This window comes from Typopeltis vanoorti, chromosome 19, assembly GCF_054136105.1.
Source record: "Typopeltis vanoorti isolate ZY-2024b chromosome 19, IOZ_Tvanoo_1.0, whole genome shotgun sequence".
NCBI lineage: Eukaryota > Metazoa > Arthropoda > Arachnida > Uropygi > Thelyphonidae > Typopeltis > Typopeltis vanoorti.
This window is the reverse complement of record NC_143567.1, coordinates 16,521,608-16,541,301: the sequence shown is the minus strand read 5'-3', so window position 1 is coordinate 16,541,301 and position 19,694 is coordinate 16,521,608. Positions and strand designations below refer to the sequence as shown.

Genomic DNA, 19,694 nt, shown 5'->3' with positions numbered 1-19,694 from the left:
ATTAATAAAGAATATTTCAATCTGATTTGACAAGTGATTTTTTTTTATTAGAAAATTCTACACATTACATTCACTAAAATGATTCATTATAATAAATTGTGGAGAACACTATGTTAAAGTAATAACTTTGATTTGACATAAACCAAAATATTCATCCGTTGTTTCAACCTTCATATCAAGGTTGAGGTGGGTCCCCCAATAATCAGAGGTCAGGTCAGTAGCATTAATGCTTGACCATATTAAGTCATTACTCTAAAAAGGTAGTTGTCTCCATAATTTATTATAATGAATGCTGATCACTATGTAACTAGGAAACAAAGGATTCTCCCTAAAGTAATATTTTTTCTTTGAAAATGGCTGACTAATAGAACAGGGGTTTCTTTAGTATAAACGTCAAACTGTGGGTAAAATGTTAATTTACCCACAATGATCACCCTAAACAAAGATATTTATAATTGTTATATATCATCATCATCAAGAGGTGGACAGGATATGATAGTACTACATGAAAGATTCACATCATTACTAACTTCCTATCTACAATTTTCCTCCAAATCAGTCTGTTACTTACCAAGACTCCAACATTATCAGATCTCATATTTCTATTGTCTAATGTACAGTATCAATCCACCTATATCTTGTTCTTCCTGTGGATCGTTTTCCTGCCAACCTGGCAGAGAACACTTGTTTTGCTAATCTTTCCTCGCCCATTCTATTTAAGTGATCATACCACCAGAGATTAGCTCTGCTAATGCATTCCTGGATGCTGACAATGTCAAGTTCTTTCCTAATATCCTTGTTTTTAATATGATATTGCCATTGATGCCATCTGTTCACACCTCTAATCTTTCTCAGGACTCTCATATCTGCAGTCTCTAGTCTTTGGTCAAGTGTTTTACTTCTGACCAAGCTTTCAGATCCATTAGTTAAGACTGCTAATATAGTGTTCCGACTAATTTCTCTTTTATTCCATATGAATTTATTCAATTGACTTCTTACCATACCAGCTTTGTTGATTCTGTTATCTATTTCCATATTTAATTTACCATTTTCCCTAAAAATCGTGCCTAAGTAGCTGAAATGTTTTACTTGTTCCACAGGTTCTCTGTTCAAAATGCAGTTGACATTTTCAACGATTCTGCCTATTTTCATTGATTTTGTCTTTATATTGCTGACCTTCATACCATATCTATTACAACAGTTATTCAATTTAGTCAGGGAATCTTGCAGACTTGTAATGGATTTATTTAGAAGTATAACATTGTCTGCATAAAACAAAGAGGTGACATTAACATCTCCAATTTTGATTATCATGTTTAATATCACTTTCCTTCATAATGTAATCCACATAGATAATGAATAACAGAGGGGATAATGTACATCCTTCTCTCACACACCACATTTAACATTAACCCATCTTCCTGTACTTCGTTAAATTCTAACTGCTGACTTACAACTCAAATAAAGACTAAGTATTGCTTGATATAATGCTCCATTGACAGCATATAACTGTAGCATATTAGCTTCTCTCTTGGCACCTTGTCATATGCCTTTTCCAGATAGACAAAACTTAAGTATAGATCTCTGTTATATTCCCATGCTTTCTCAACTATTTGTCGTAAAGTGAAGATCTGATCCTGACAGCCTCTATTTGGCCTGAATCCAGCTTGTTCTTCGCCAAGCTTTTCTTCCACAATTCTTCTCACCCGTTTCTCAAGTATACTTGCATATATCTTACCAGGAACACTCAGTAATGAATTGCCTTTGTAATTCTCACATTTAGTTTTATTTCCCTTTTTATATATGGTACTATGAGAGCTCTAATCCAATCATCGGGAATTCGTCCCTCTGTCCAGGCTTTCTGCACTGCTAACTATGCAGGGCAGCCACTGTAAGACATTTATACCACCACCATACTTCAGCATTTCTGGCCGAATATCATCTATTCCTGCTGCCTTTCCACATTTCAGGCCTTTGATGGTTTTTTCTACTTCAAGCATGGATATGTATTTCTGATTGCATGCCTGGGCAGCGTTTTTTTATCACTGTGCTGGCATCACTGCTAGTTTCATTTAGCAATTTTTTGAAGTAATTACTCCATACTTCAAGGACATCTTTTTCATCCATTTTCATGTCACTTTTATCATCTCTTCCTTTTAGCACTCTTTCCTCCATTTCTGAGCTTCTTCAACAACCTCCAGAATGTTTTGCCACCTTCTTGATATTTATTTTCTATGTTCTTACCAAAGTCTTCCCATGACTTTTGTTTAGCTAATTTTGCACAATGTTTTATTTTCTTACATTTCTCTGTGTATTCCCTAAGAGAACAAGCTAACTTACTTGCCAGGAACTTTCAATATGCTTTCTTCTTTTCCTTAACTTCCTCTTGAGTTTTTTGAGTCAAGCATAGAGTTCTGATTTTTCTATCCTTGCAGATTACCTCCCACATGCCTCTCTGCCTGAATCAATCAATGTTTTCTTCAGGGCTTGCCACTGAATCTCCATGGTTTGGTTCCTGTGCACAAACTCTTTCATTTTTTGTTGAATAATATTTGTGTATTGTAGTCTATAGTTCACATCCGAGAGCTGCTCACTTTTATTGGCTTAAAAACTTTCTTACATGTTCTTGTTTTCAATATGAAATTCAATTATATCGCCAGCATGAAATTTTGTCATGTTGTACCATCATTTTGTATTTTGGTTTAAGCGAATAAGAATACAATTTGGTTGGCTAAATCCCAAATTGGCAGCCCATCCTCGTTCGTTCAGTATCCAGGTAGATACCCAACAGGGTACACCATGAGAAGGTGAGGATTGGACATTAGGTCAGAAGCCCTGGTCGGTTCTCTGCATTCCTTTAAAGGCTATATGGAGGTCTGCTCTCAGTTATATAGCTTTGACCCTTAAGCAGCCCATTGTTATATATAGAAAACACCAAATTTAAAATACAGACAACAAGTATAAGGATTTTATCTCCCTATCATATCTTAATCATATGATTATTTCCACTTTATCGCATGATTATCTGCTTCTCTTCTAAAGGAAGAGAAGTAGTATGTATTGGGTTGGCAAATAAGTTTGTTCGGTTTATGCGTTAGTACAAGTTTACGCCGCTTCACCTGTCGCTATTATTACGCTACCATGCAATGCTACTGCACAGTTGAAAGGCAACATTTCACATAACCTTTCGGTGAATTTTCGTTTGGCCTAATTCAGTTGTGTGTAACATATTTTTAGAAATGCTAGAAAATAAAGTACATTACTGGCATATTTTGCTTTTTTATTTCAATAAAGGCAAACGAGATGCAGAGGCCCATAAAAAAATATGCAATTCCATCCTGGAGATTTCAACATCAGTGATGCGGCTTGCACCAGTCGCCCAACCAAGGTTGATTCAAGTGTTGTGAAGGATATCATGACAAAAATCTGTCACAAACAGTGCGGAAGATTGCTGCAGTACTGAACGTATCCCATATAAGCATTGAAAACCATTTGCACAAGCTAGGATATGTTTCAAAACTCAATGTTTGGGTGCCGCATGAATTGACTGAGGCCAATATGACTGCTCACATATCCATCTGTGATTCGCTGCGATATTGCCAAGAAAATGACCCATTTTTTGAATGATTACTGGAAATGAAAAATGGGTCGTGTACGATAACATGGTACATAAAAGATCATGGGGGACACAAGAGCGAACCGCTGCAAACAACCTCGAAAGTGGGATTGCACCCAAAGAAAATCATGCTCTCTGTGTGGTGGGATTATAAAGGTGTTGTCCACTACGAGGTGTTACTGTCAGGCAGAACGATTGATTCAATTGTCTATTGCTCAGAGTTAATGTGACTGGTCCGTCAATTATCACAAAACGTCCAGAATTGGCAAATCGGAAAGGAGTTGTCTTTCACCACGACAACGCCAGACCCCACACATCGTTAACAACCCAGAGTAAATTGCTACGTCTTGGCTGGGATGATTTGCCGCATCCTCCGTATTCACCGGACCTGGCACCTTTTTGCAGAATTCTCTGAACATGAAAACCTTTGCTAATGAGGAAGCTATCAAAAGACACCTGGATCAGTTTTTTGCCAGTAAACCTCAGGAGTTTTATGAACGCAGCATAATGAAGTTGGTGGACAGATTGCAAAAGGTCATTGATAAAGAGGGTCAATATATAACTGACTAGTATGTATTATATATATTAAATAAAATGTGTTTCATTCCACTCTGAAAAACCGAACAAACTTATTTGCCAACCCAATATGTTAGTTACAAATCAGCCCAAAAATACAGTCTACTGAGTTCAACAAAAGATTTTAATCCATCTCAAAAATACCAGTGTTAGTAAAATTTTTGCACTTTCAGTAAGATTTACATGGCCAAACTGACTAAAGTTTTGGCATGAGCATGACTAATAAAAGAAAGAGCATTTCTCTTTCTCCTAACCATTCTAACTGGTCCATAGCTACAACAGCTTATTTAGAAGATAATTTATGACCATTGCATTTCAAAGAATCAAGTAAGTACGGGCTTTGCAGGAAGAATGTAAGCTCACATTCTTCCTGCAAAATATGTGGAAATCCCTCATCAGATCCCGAAGTCTACCTGGGTCTTAACTATTCAGTATAAAGGATTAAACCAAATATATAATTAGTAGCATAGCCAAGTGAAAAAAACTTCCATCAACTTATCTCTAATCCAGAGAATTCTAATAATAAGATGCGACACTTTTTGGCAAATGGTATAGGTAAATATGACTTCTCCATTACTTCCACCTTATTATCACCACCTCTGGGTCTGGCTCCCACTGATGAGACCTCAATAAAGATCGAAACCGGTCTGGGTAGTGGCCCTTCCCTTAATGCATAGCATTATGTAAAATTCAATGCAGTGTCATAATTATTACAATGTTTAATTGCATTGATTTTAAAGGAGTCACATCTGAAATTCAAAGAATTGTAAACTTGTATATAATAGATGTAAATAATAATATCAGTCCATATAAAATTAGCTCAGAAAAATTCACATGATACTGTAGATAGAAGATATATGAGTGTGTATTTCAAAAGAAAATCTCTTAGAGAGCAGATGTATGTTAGAATTACCTACATAAGTAATACAAAATGCCCATCTGTAGAGACCCCCAAGGAATTAAACATGCTAAAATAAAGTAAACAAATATCTAAAAATAGAAGTTTAGGGGCAATTACCTTAGAGTTCAGAAATATATTTGATGTATCACTTGGTATAGGGTAGAATGGAAACCTATTGTAACAAAAGCAGTCCGACGCCGCCGTCAAGGTCGATAGCAGAAGGGGACAGCATAGTGTAACATCAGAAGCTGTTACACCATGCTGAAAAAGGGATTAAACTACACTTCAGGGAGATAGAAGTCGGAACTTTCTAGAAGGAAAGGAGTTAGCACGTGATAGGTACGGGGATTTCAGACCTAAATTCAAAGTTTGCACGAAATATCTGGGGTCTAAAAAACTTCACGCAGGGTCTCGCGAGTGGCGAAATAAAAAGGTTAGCAACTGACTGACAGGGATCGACAAAGGTGAATCGACTATCGTGCATCGGAAGTCTTGATGACAAGGAGAAGTCGATCCATGGAATCCCGGATGAATTTGTAGAGGGTAAGGCGAAAACCTTATAGAGCAAGTAGCAGCTCAGAATTAGGATGACAAGGCTTTAACCGTCAGATCGTACGTCCGAGTGCCTACAACGCCGAAGAATCGAGCTCCAGCCCCGCGAGAAATTCCAGAGGAGAATGCAGATTCCATGATGCATCTGAAGCGATAGAGCAAGCCCTAACAATAGAGGGGAATCCAGATTAAGCCCAAAGAGAAAATACAACTAAGTGAAATTGTGCCTATGAAAGAATTAATGTGAGTTGAATTTTTTTGTTGAAAAACTCTCTCTTAATTTTTGATGTGAAGGACTATTTTGGATAGACCGAATTCTTAGAACTGAAAGTTGTAATAGAATTCTTAGATCAAAAGATGAAAACTAATTCGCATGAAGTGAATCTGCTTTCAGAATAATTGAAAAGATATTAATGAAAGTTTAAGATTACGTTGTATTGCACTGAAGTGGTTTAAAAGAGCTGATAAGATAATTATAGAATTTAGACCTGTAATGGTGTGAGGAGTTGGATGCTAAGTGAGTGTTACATTTTTTCTGTGAAAGTTAGAATTGGAGATTTTATTAGTAAAAGCATGATAATTCCTAGATTGTAAATGGGCTGATAGTTATTTGATATATAGAATTAAATGTTTGATGATTTATGTCTTTGATGTTTATAACTTGCCTAAGAGTTGTTCTATATGATGTTTTAATCTTGATGCTTAACCTTGAGAGATGATGATAGTAACATCATTTAAGTGTATACATTGTATTATTGTCTAAGTGTGAATAAATATGTTTGTTTTATTTATAAGAAGTGCTGTCTGAACTTTTTTAGCAACTGCACTGTTCCAAAATAAATCCAATCCTGTAAACGGGAAAGAAATTAAACCTTGGTATCAATTTTATTAGGAGTTAGCCACGACTGTAATTAACTGTATGGAGGTGCTTTACTGGAAGTATAAATATTTTCTTATGCCAATTAGAGATTTTTAGTGGCACAGTCTGGAATAATCAAATAAATTTCTAGAAATCTCAAGCATAAGTATAATATACTGAAAGTAGAGAAAAGGGAATTAAAGATTAACTGACTATACAGAAGACAAGTCAAAAGAAATAGATATATTGCTACATTGATAGACAGATTAAAGAAATATAGATATTTTATAGAGGAGTAGAAAACAGTATAGAAATATTAAAAGGGCACAGTAACATTAGAACATTAGTAAAATATTAAATAAAAGATAGAAAACCAACAAAAAAATATTTACAATTATACATGCCTGCAAGGAGATGTGCTTTGCATTATGGGAGATACTAAGGTAAGTGATGAGAACTTATCCCACCTTTACCACGAGTTGCCCCAGTCCTGAAAATACTTCAGACACAAACTTTGTTTGCTTACTTGTATAAAGGATTAAACCAAATATACAATTGGTAGCATAGCCAAGCGAAAAAACTTCCATCAAATAAAGATTTTCATTTTTGACACATGCTAAAAGCTGTTGAGAATATGTAATAGAATTATTAATGATTAATAAAGAAGGAAACTTAAAAATTTTTTGAGGAAAAAATTTTTGCAAACACTTGAAATTTCAGTAGACCATTCTTTATAAAGGTATTACTGACATGGCTATTTTCACCAAGGAACTATAATAAACGTATTGAAACTATGAATTCTTATTTTAAATAAATCATTATAAAAATAATTGTAAAAACATGTGAATCTTTTGTTCTGACAATCATCAAATTCCTGATTTATACTCTCAGGTGTATAGGATGTTCTAACAATGTTTTATTCTTTCTTTTAAAAAACTTTTTACAGCAATACATTAAATTTATGTTAATATTGCAATTATATTCCTGTTACATTTGCTACATAATGAATTCAAATACTTGACTTTAATATGCCAATGTAAAGACAATTCTATTAAGGATAATTCCAGATGCAAAAAGTTAGAATATATATACCAGTCAGTGCTGTGATACTGGAATATTGGATTCAATATTTGTATGTTGTAATTTTTAGGATATATAAAAAGGAAAGAAGGTTGTTCTAAAGAACAAATGTGGAAAGAATGAATGAAGTGGAGAAAAGTTAGTCTGATGAGTATGTAACTAAATGAGCTATGCATCTCAAGCAAGTTGGTGTCTGATTTGCAGAAGAAAATTCAAAGTTTTCTAGGCCTGACACACACACACACACACACACACACACACACACAATCCTGCATTCATGATAGGATATGAACCTATTGCATATGTGAGACTCAGTGGTGCAATGCTTAAATTAGATCCAAGCAAACTATGAATATGAGCTCAGTGAGTATACTATGCACAAAATTTTGGGGAATTTGTATTCTTTTTAGGCTAGGTTGCTTGTGAGATGAAGAACTTATTTTCTGGGAGGAAAATTGCATAGTCTCCATATGAGACTAATTAACCGTCAGTTGAAGAGCCTTATATATGTCCTGCTTCTACTATAAAGGGAAATGAATCCGAGCCTTTCCAACCAAAGGATACCATTAATGTTGACTGTGTTATAGAGGTGCTACAGAAGCAAGGTGGAAAGTCTATGACATGAAAACCTTAAAAATTATCTTAACTTCCATAAGAATATTACAGATATATCTTTATGCCAAAAAACGGACAGAGAATGAAATTTTTTAACAAGAAACTGTATATGATGAAATCTAATATTACCATAGTTAAGATATTGGTATGGGGATTACAGATTGACAATTTAAGCAGTTGGCAAAAAATATTCTAAACATTTTTTGCAAGATTTATGAAATGAATAAGAGGAGTGTAATTATTATCATCAGCAAAGCTGTGACAGAGGACATTTGGAAGAAGTCTGATGATCACATATAGAATAAAAAAGAAATGCTATCATTAGTCAAGAAATATTTAATTATCAAAAGTTTACTTTGTAAGATATAATTATTAAACATATTCTGTTATATGAAAATTAGGTATTACTGCTATACTACATTTATTGTTATGATGTATTGTCTGATGTCATACCACTCCCCCAAATCAAAGAAAACTGATAAACAATTTCATATCATACACAAATTCAATAAGATGAATTTCCTATCATTACCATAATATTTTCATGAATAAATCCTCTTCTTAGTCGAGCAGGCCTTAAATGGGGATATTCTTCAGTACTAGTAACTCTTATGTCCCATACTTTTTTCCAAGCTTGATATAATGGATGATGCACAGGATATACACCTGAATGATGAGGTGCTACTGAATAGCCTGAATCTGTTGGAATTCCAGTTTTCTAAATCAACATTTAAGATCATAAGAAAATGTAAACAAGAATAATTAAAGAGAAATAACATTTTATTTCTCTTATTTTATATATTTAAAATAACATATCTAATAGCTAACTCACTAATTGTGAACTATACTGAGTAGCATTTCCAGATGAAATGTAACAATGTAATATAAGTTTTAAAAGAGGTATACCGTGAGTAGACATATCGATACAAAATTAATAATGGAAAAAACTCACATACAAAGATTATTTAATAGTATAATTTTCGCCTGTGTGTCACAGACATCTTCAGTACATTAAGTTCAAATTAAACAATAACTGACAATTCCAAAAAGCACCACCTAAGTAGCTGGTGTAAGATAACTAAAAAGGTCAATAACTTTCCTAAAAAAAAAATAAAAATAAATTTTAAAAAAAAATCAATACAATAAAAAGTTAGGAAAGATTAGCTGATTTGTAAAGTACTATCTCCCATAAAGGGGATAGACATAAGCCGTCGGATCTGTTTAAGTTAGTAGAATGAAGTAGAGTTTCACATGTTTCTTTATAAAGGCGTTCCATGAGAAACTGACTTTTGTGAAGAACTCTTGTCTTTCTCCAATGAACTCTGTGTCTAGTGAAGATGGCATGTTCTGCAAGTCCAGACTCTTCAGGTTTAAAGTATTCAATATAAGATTGTTCTTCTAGACGAATAGAGGCAGATCTTCCCGTTTGTCCGAAATAAGATAATCCACAAGAGCACGGAATCTGGTAGACACCTGGATGATTAAGATGTGGAAGTTTGTCCTTAGGAGAAGTGAGAAAGGTGGAGATTTTTCTAAACGGTCGAAAGGCAACAAAAATATTCAGTGGTTTTAAAACTTTTGCTATACGTTCACTGATGCCTTGTACATAAGGGATAGTAATGCGCATTATTTCTTCTGTGTTTGAAGAGGAAGACATTAAAACTACTCAAAGTTCTTCCTTTCTATCTAATGGTTATAAGAATTGCTTCATTAAAAGAACTTTGAGTAGATTTAATATGTCTTCCTCTTCAAACACAGAAGAAATAATGCACATTACTATATATACATTACTATATATAACAACTAGAGGGCATGACTGCCATTTTTTGTGCAAGAGATGTTTTTCATATTTAGCTCCTTCAAAGTGTCAGACTTAGCATTGTTAATGTCTGTTATGAGGAGGCACGTGGATAATTTCTATCACATAATCACAACAAATATCTGCAAATCAGACTATTTGAGACTGCAAATAGTCTGATTTGCAGTCTCAAAGGATACAAAGTTATGAATATCTGAGGGGACACTAGAGATATTGTCAACTCAACAAAACTGATTAAGAAAAGATTCTAGAGCATTTTTTAAATAAAGAACTTTAACAGTTTAACATTAAGCAATTATTCAAAAAATTGACTATTTTAGGATTAAAATATTAAATTTTTCTACTTCTGTTGTTGTTAATAAACTATTCAAGTTCTTTATTAGTATGTATAACCAACACAAAACTAAATAAAGGCATCGAGAGCATTGGGTAAGTGGAGAGTTGAATAATTTTCTTTAGGTTACTGCTTACAGCAAACACTTTAGCCTCTCTTTCAGCTTGGTCAGTAGAATTGGAAAAAGGAAGTCAGGTGGACACTAAAATCAGCAAAGAAGATTACTTCACTGTTTGGGTAGTTGGACTATACAATCAAGCTTCAAGGATAGAGGTCAGAGGTCAGAATGATTTTCAAAGTAGGAGAGTGGTAAAGACAGCAGATGAATGATACATAATGAGGCAAGGAAATCTTAAGCCACGGAAAAGGAGGTATTCAAAAAGATGGCATCACTGGAAAGAAATATCAGACCCCATAAAAGTATATGTATTGCTCTGGCAGCAGAAAGAATCATATAAAGTGGTTTGGATAGTTAAGTTGGACTGTGGTTGTTGAAGTTGATAAGTAGATGAAAAAAAGGTCAAAATGATGATGATGAACCACGGACTAATGCTGGTGCAAAAATCAAGTGCTACTAATAGCCACTATGAAAACCAAAATTCACATTGCATAGGAAACAAGTTCAACCCATTTGGTTAACAGCAAACCTCAGAGAACTTTCCAAATTCACTTCAAAAATATATGTGGTCTCAGTTCCATATTCAATAATGTCCATTTCCATCTCCAGTCTGTAAAACTGCACCTTCTTTTCCTGACAGAAAGCCAAAACTGCAACTTCTGCAAGTGTTACTCATCTTAACTTTCCCCATTACACTCCGTAACTCATTTTGACTCAAAGGTAGTATTTATGCATACATTCACTTTAATATATCCTACCAAAGGGTATCCAACTTAGAATCTCCTGATTCTGACCTCCTTTGGCTGAAAATCTCTACCCCATTCTATCAAATTTATTTGGTGTCTCTACTTGTATTGTTCTCCTAATGCCACAACCATTCTGAACTTGTTGATTTTCTTTCAAAAAATGTCTAACTTTGCTACTAGCAAGGTCATCTTCCTTGGGGGATTATAATGTTCATGACACCAACTAGCTTTCCTTATTAAACTGCATACATACTGAGACATCTGCCACCACCAATGACCTTGAACAAATCATATGCCTACTTGAATACCCAAACTAATCTCCAAATGCTCTGGACCTCTTCCTTAGTAGTGATCCTTCTAAGCACATTGTGAATGTTGTTTTTCCTTTAGGTATAATTCAGACCATAACGTAATGCTAATCTCTTCTCCTATGGAACAACATGCACACAGCCAAATCCATCCATGTGTTGTACTGGCATTATAAAAATGCTAAGTAGGATGATTTTTATTTTATGCTCAATCCCTTGTTCGGGAAATATGTTTTTCCAACCTTCTGACCCCCTCAAACATATGTACTGAATGTATCATTGAAATAATCCTTATTGTCATTGAAACATTTATTCTCCATTCCACTCTACATTCCAAGCTGCTAATCATGCCTTGGTTCTCCAAAAGATGTGCCTAGCTATACAAGCAAAGAATTGAGCATACTGTAACTAGCTCTCATCCAAAAGTCCATCTTTTGGTATCTTGCTAAAGTTATGAGTTGTAACTTCTGTCCAACACGTTAGACTTTGACGGTTCTATTGCATCATCATTTGTAGAAAAAGGCCAAATTCCTGGCTTCTTATTTCTCCTCTAATTCTTGTATGGCTGATCCTGGCAAATGTACCCCCCCCCCCCAAAAAAAAAAAAACATACCAACCATTTCACACACTCACCACACAATGCCTTCTTTGACCTTCCACCAGAAAGAAATCAGAAGAATTTTATCTAAAATAGAAACCAAAAAAAAAAAGTCCTCCTGGGCCAGATAGCATTTCTCTAATTGTCCATGCTCCAGAGTTGACTGTCATCTTTTTTTTTATGCTTTATGTTGTTTTTTTTTAATCCTGCAACATGGAAAGTAGCCCACATATAACCTATTCCTAAGAAGAGTGCCAAATCCCTATCATCAAACTACTGCACAATTTCTCTCATTTTAGTTCTCTTGAAAGTGATGGAGAGAACCATCAACATTTGACTCTTGCATTACTTTGAAAAAATTCAACTAGTAAATGATTGCCAATATGGATTCTGCAGTGTTGATCAACAGAAGATCTACTTATCTATGTCACCAATCTCTGGACAAACATACCATGGAAAAATATGGCGAGTCTCAGGTAGTCATTATTGATATCTCCAAGACTTATGACAGGATTTGGCACATTTACATAAGGGAATTTGTAATAATTATGTAATAATTATTACATAATTATATAATGTAATAATTTAAGTAATAATTTACATAAACTATTACATAAGTTCCCTTATTTGGTTTTTCCTTTGACTTCTGCAACTGGATTGCCAGCTTTCTGAACGGATTCATGCTAAGTATAATAACTGAGAGTTCCCAGTCTTTTAATTATGCAGCTAATGATAGGATTCCATTCTACATATAGATGACCAACTCCAGTTGACTATGAAACCAATACTCAGCTTTGCTGATGACAATACATACTACACTCCCCCCTTTCCTCATTCAAAAAGCTATGTCCTACACAAATCACCAAAACCTCCAAAAACAACTACAGCAGTATCTCGCTAATCCGAACCTCTTTAGTCCGAACCCTCCAGTAATCTGAACTGCGGTTTGAAAAAAAAAAAAAGTTTTATTTATTACATATTATTATTTTGTGTGCTATTATTTTTATTTAATAATTATTATTTTAACTATTATTATTTATTTTATTATTATTACAGTACAGTATATATTTTTTTCATACTGTCGATTGTATGGTTACACTGCAGGCCTATTTTGATTTATTGTGTGTTCACGTTTGCTTTTTTATACTGTACAGTACGTACTATATTGTCGGCATGAATCACCGCTGTCGAGTGTCATGGAAAAAACTGTGGCCTTCTAGAATTTACGAAGATAACTAGAGTGATACACAAAAAGTAGATATTCAAAACGGGCATAATATAAATCCAGATGTTGAAATTTCACAAACAGATTGTATGGAATGGATTACAGGCAGAACCGAAAGTGAATTCGAAATTAAATCAGATGCTTAAATTATAAATATGATGCTACAGAATGAATTAGCAGACGATGATGACGATAAAGAACTCTAAGAAAAAAAATGTAAAACATGAAGAAGCAGTTGACAGTTTTAATATGTGTATAGAATGGGCTAAGCAGAATGATTTGCCATTCCACAAAATTTTATTGCTTTAGCTTCCAAGAAGCAAAAGAAATAAAAAAAAAAACTTTTTTGTGTTATTTGGTGGAACTTTTTTTTTGTGTGTTGTGTACAAGAAGGTGATATTTTTTATGCAAATTAAGTTATGTACTGAACTATGCAATTTTATTAAATCAGAATCCTCAACAATACAGGTAAATACAAACTAAATATTTTACTAAAATAAACTTGCGTACTGTATTATTTTTTTAAGTTTTATATTACAGTACAGTAGCATTTTTTCTATCAGTTAATTCATTTATTTACAGAATTAAATTGATGTACCATTAGAATCTGATTATTTTTGTCTTAAATGCTAGTTATTGTTGCCTCTTGGGGGGAAAATTCGCTAATCCAAACTTTTCGCTAATCTGAACGAGCGCGGTTTTTATTAATTCAGATTAGCGAGATACCACTGTACCTCTATAACCTAAATTCTGATATTCAATTATTCTTCAATGGGGTTTCAGACAACCTTGTTAGTTTGAATACCAGCAAAACAGTTCTGCCTGATCTCCCTCCAAAAAAATGTTTTCTGCCCGTCAACTCTTGACAATGACCAAATCTCTCTTCTTGGGAATACTCTATCATCAAATCTCTCTTGGCATCTATATATAGATGATCAACTCCAGTTGACTATGAAACCAATACACAGCTATGCTGATGACAATACATACTACACCCCTCTTCCTCATTTGAAAAGCTATGTCTTACACAAAATCACCAAAACCTCCAAAACACAGATACCTTTGGGTTTTGACCTACCTCGGAAAACTTGGTCTGCCCTTAACTGAATCCACACCAACCATGGCAGATGTGCAGACTACTTTTACAAATGGGGCATGATTGCCTCACCCAGGTGCGACTGTGGATTGCCCTGCCAAGACAATTAATCATATTATAGCAGAATGTGTCCAATGTGCACACATTGGAAACCTGTCAGACTTCATCCATGCTACACCAAGTGCAGTCGACTGGATAATCAACCTAGACATTCAGTTGTAGCCTATTATTTAGCATATGGCTCACACATGAAAAGTTACATTACATTAATCCTTAATATATATGGACATAATAATAGACATATGTACAATAATAAGACATAATACAGTCATAAAAGAGACACTCAAGAATAGGCTACAACTGAATGTCTAGGTTGATTATCCAGTCGACTGCACTTGGTGTAGCATGCATGAAGTCTAACAGGTTTCCACTGTATGCACATTGAACACATTCTGCCATAATAATGTAGTACATTACAACTACTGCTTCCTTGGCACCCTAAAATTAAAGGCCTCTGAAGCTATTAACCATATGCTGATCTACCCAACTACTGAATGACATCTGAGGAGAGGGAATCTCTCTAAGAGAACCAAAATACTTGAGAATTCAATAAAGAAGATAGCAATTAAGCTGATGATGACCCATCTCTTGCTTTGCATTATGGGATACTAAGGCAAGTGATGAGAAGTTATACCACCTTTGCCACGAGTTGTCCCAGTCCTGAAAATACTTCAGGTGCAAACTTTGTTTGCTTACACTTGGATAAATGATTAACCCAAATATATAATTGGTATACATTTCTACGTTTCCAAAGCTAAAACCAACTATGGACAGCCAATTCAAACATTTGATGACATGACTGAATTTGTGTACAAGATAACATCAGTAACTGTAATTCATCAGAAACTCTTTTCAGTATATGGAAAGAACAATATCAATGAGAGTAATGTCCACAGATAGTCAGACAGGTTCAAAGTCAAAGTGATATTCAGTACAGACCCAGTTAATGCATGAAATGATCACTGAAGAGAGCTGCAGTTTGTTGCAGCCCTAGGATGCAAAAAATACGTATGTTCCTAAGCTGTGAGATGATCACTAGTATTTTGAAAAGACATTTGTTTAGATATACACTGGAAACATTCACATAACAAAAGAGGACTATACTGTCTGATCAAAAATATCCCAACATCACTTTGTAGTAGTGGTCTATATGTCTATATATATATCACAACCATTGCTCATACAAGTATAAAAGGAAGCACATGGTCTTGCAATCTGCACAGATAAACATTAACAGTAAAATGGGCTGTACCAAAGAGCTCAGTAACTTTTGACATGGTACTATCATACGTACATAGGTGTCGAATAACTTGGTTTGGGAAATTTTCAACTGTGACATTATTGTGAAATGGAAACATATAGGAGCAACAACAGCACAATTGCAACCTGGTAGGCCACTTAACACCAAAGAGTGGATCTGCCAAGTGCTGAAGTGTGTGTAGTGAAAAAAAAAGCCTGTCCTCAGTTGGAACACTTGTTACTGAGTTTCAAAATGCCTCTGTGAGCAATACCAATTCACATAAGCAAAAGAGGACTACACTGTCTGATCAAAAATATCCGGACATAGCTTTGTAGTAGTGGATATGTCTATATACATCATAACCATTGCTCATACAAGTATAAAAGGAAGCACATGGTCTTGCAATCTTCACAGATAAACATTAACAGTAAAATGGGCTGTACTAAAGAGCACAGTAACTTTCGACATGGTACTATCATACGTACATAGGCTTCGAATAACTTGGTTTGGGAAATTTTCAACTGTAAGTGATATTATTGTGAAATGGAAACATACAGGAGCAACAACAGTACAACTGCAACCTGGTAGGTCACTTAACATCAGAGTGGATCTGCCAAGTGCTGAAGTGTGTAGTGAAAAAAAAGGCCTGTCCTCAGTTGGAACACTTGTTACAGAGTTCCAAAATGGCTCTGCGAGCAATACCAGCACTACAACTGTTCATCAGGAGCTGAAGAACATCAGTTCCTTGACTGTGCAATAGCACACCAGCCTAACATCAGCAAGGGCAACACCAAGCATTGCCACAAGTAGAATTTGGAGCACTGGAAACACATTTCTCTGGAGGGATGAATCAAGCTTCATCTGGAAAGAAGCCTTACAGATGAGCCTGGGTTTGGCAGATGAGAGGAGAACACTACCTGCCCGAATGTGTCACAAAGTTTGTTGAAGGAGGCATCATGGTTTGGGATTTTTTTCATGATTGATTCAGGCTGGATCCCTTAGTTACAGTGACAGGCAATCTTAACACTGTGGCCTATAATGACAATCTGTGCTTCCAACTTTATGGCAGCCATCTGGTGAAAGCCCTTTCCTGTATTAAAATGAAAATGCCCCCATACACAAAGTAAGGTCTATGAGAAATGGTTTGATGAGATAGGCATTGAAGAACTTGACTAGCCTGCACAGAACTGTGATTCCAATCCCACTGTACACCTGTGGGATTGGAATCACAAATTGGAACACAGATTGTATGCCATGTTGAATCACCCAACAACAGTGGCTGACCTCACTAATGCACTTTTGGAAGAATGGAAGGGAAATAAATTACTGCAGCAACGTATCAAAATCTAGTGAAAAGCCTTCTCAGAAAGTTGAATGGCGTTATAGCAGCAAGGGTAGACAATCCATACTGTCTTTCATATTAAGGGTGAACGTGTTTAGATATTTTAGATGTTGTAACATGCTATAAAAATGTTATCATTTCATTCTGCCCCCAAATCTAAGTGGCAATCGATACATTAGAGGGCACCCCCCCACACACACAAATCATTCAGGAAACTTTGCTATGCTCTACAAATCACATTCTTGCTTAAAGCTACATACAGATCTCAAGACAGCACTTTCAACTATTGAATGACCTGACTGGACTTCGATGCTCAACTGCTCACAGACTAGACTTGACTCCTGTCAATTAATCATACCTGCATCTCAGAAATGTGAGATGCAGGTATGAGATGCATCTCACATTTCTGAGATGCAGGTATGCATCTCAGAAATGTGACAGTCATCATGGTCATATTTCTGAGATGAAGGAATGATTAAGGACAGGATCCTGATTTTTAGTGAACTACGTTCATAATATGAAAATTATACTGCTATGCATATGTCTCAAATATTATCTAAGTGTAGTTCAGATAATATTTATATTTTACTTGTTGACTACACTTTGCATTTAAAATATATTCAGTTAAATAAGGTAAATGTCTTCTTCTTCAAGCGTCATCCCCTAGAAGGAGGTTGGCAACCATGTCACGAAACTTTTTTCTTTCTTTTGCTGCTCTGGAACATTTATGCTAATTCAAGCCAGTCCAATCCTTAATGTCTTCAAACCATATTCTCCTAGGTCTACCTCTCCTTTTTTTTCCATCCAGTTTCCCTTCTAATATTAATTTCTAAATATTCTTCTTGCCTAGTTGCCTTCTTGTCTAGTTAGATGACCAAAATATTTAAGTTTTCGTTCTTTAATTATTTTCATTAATGTTCTTTTTATTTTTGCTTTCTTTAAAACATCTTCATTTTCTCTGTCCATGATATTTTCAACATTGTTCTGATGGTCCACATTTCAAAAGCTTCTAATTTTTCTCTGCTTCTTTATTTAGAGTCCAAGTTTCACTGTTGTAGAGAGGGCTTGACCAGATATAGCATTTTATTAATATTTTTATTGTGTTTATGTTAATGTCTCTGGATGTTACAACAGTTTTCACATCAATAAGGGCTTTTCTTGCTATCTCTATTGTTCTTTTTATTTCTTTAAGGGAATTTCCTCCATCTGTAAACATTTGTCTCAAATATATAAAAGACTGAACCTGTTCAATTTTCTTTTGGTTAACAGTTATCTTGATATAATCATGCACATTTTGTTTTCTTTAGGTTAATAATTAGTCCCGTGTCTAAGCTTCTATTGTAAAATTTTGTGACAAGTTTTGAAGATCATCTTCAGATTCAGCTATAAGGACTGTGTCATCTGCATACCTGAAGTTGTTGAAGTTCCTACCCCCAACTTTTATACCCTTCATTCTGCAATATCTTTAAAAACTTGCTCACTATATATGTTATACAGTAAGGGTAATAACACACATCCTTGTCTTACTCCTTTTTTGATTTCAAAGTTGTCAGAATATGCATTTTTATTGAGGCCATTTGATTCCAGTATATATTTGTAATTATGCATAGATCTTTTCCTTTTAACCCATGATTCTGTAGGATATGTATTAATTTCTTGTGATCTATTGACTCAAATGCTCTGGTGTAATCGATAAATCAAAGATATATGCTTTTCTGGTTATTGAAGCTTCTTTCACATAATGTTTTCAAATTGAAAATTCCTTGTATCTTTGTCTTTTTGAAAACCTGATTGAGTGTCTTCTATTTCTATTGAGAAAGTGTCTTTTATTCTTTCTAGGATTATTCTCAGTAGTAATTTTGTAACATGGCTTGTTAAACTTATTAGTCTATATTCTGTCAAAAGTTCTTGGAATTTTGGGAATAGTGATTGTATTAAAAATAACCTTTAGGTCATTAGTTGTGTTTTCATTTAATTTTTTTAACAATTCGATAGGGATCTGATCAGGGCCTGGTGTTTTACCTGTTTTCATTTGAATGTCAACATAAATAATTTTCATTTTTAACTTTAAAGAAACTCATTACAGCAATTTAGGAAGTATAACAAACTATTCCTATATCCCTATGAATTTGCTAGACTTCATAGTATAATAATTAAAATAGAACAAAAAGAATAATGAATATCTGTAATTATGATATTTATATTAAAAATTATATCATCAAACCTTCATTACTGCACACTGAAAAAAGAATTATGCTTACTTTGGCAAAGTCTCTGTTCATTCTCATTTCAGTCTCCAGAGCTGTAATGTTGTCAAACAGATGTGGTTGAACATGACTCCACATGTGACAAAACCACCAAAAATTTCTAGCATTTCCTGTGAACAGACAATACATTTGGACTTTTTAATAATTTAAATAATAACTTGAAGATCTATCATTATAGCTAACTTCCACGGTATTTCTATTTTATGAGCTTTCATTATCGAATAAGTGTGTAGACAATTTTTTTTTTCTTTTTGAGTAAGCATTTTAATCCAGTAACTGGGATTTATTTTATTTTTATGTATTTATTTTTTGTTAGCTGAATGTTTGGCTAAACATATGAAA

General features: G+C 34.5%; 1 protein-coding gene across 1 annotated transcript in view; it reads right to left on the bottom strand.

Moving 5' to 3' along the window:
* LOC150095880 (bifunctional heparan sulfate N-deacetylase/N-sulfotransferase-like) overlaps positions 1-19,694 on the bottom strand; it is a 161,022-nt gene that overhangs the window by 51,581 nt on the left and 89,747 nt on the right. The window contains exons 7-8 of the mRNA XM_090409150.1: positions 19,347-19,462; positions 8,732-8,917 (exon numbers count right to left, since the gene is read on the bottom strand). Of these exons, the coding sequence (XP_090265276.1) occupies positions 8,732-8,917; positions 19,347-19,462 (302 nt within the window). The remainder of the gene's footprint in view (positions 1-8,731; positions 8,918-19,346; positions 19,463-19,694) is intronic.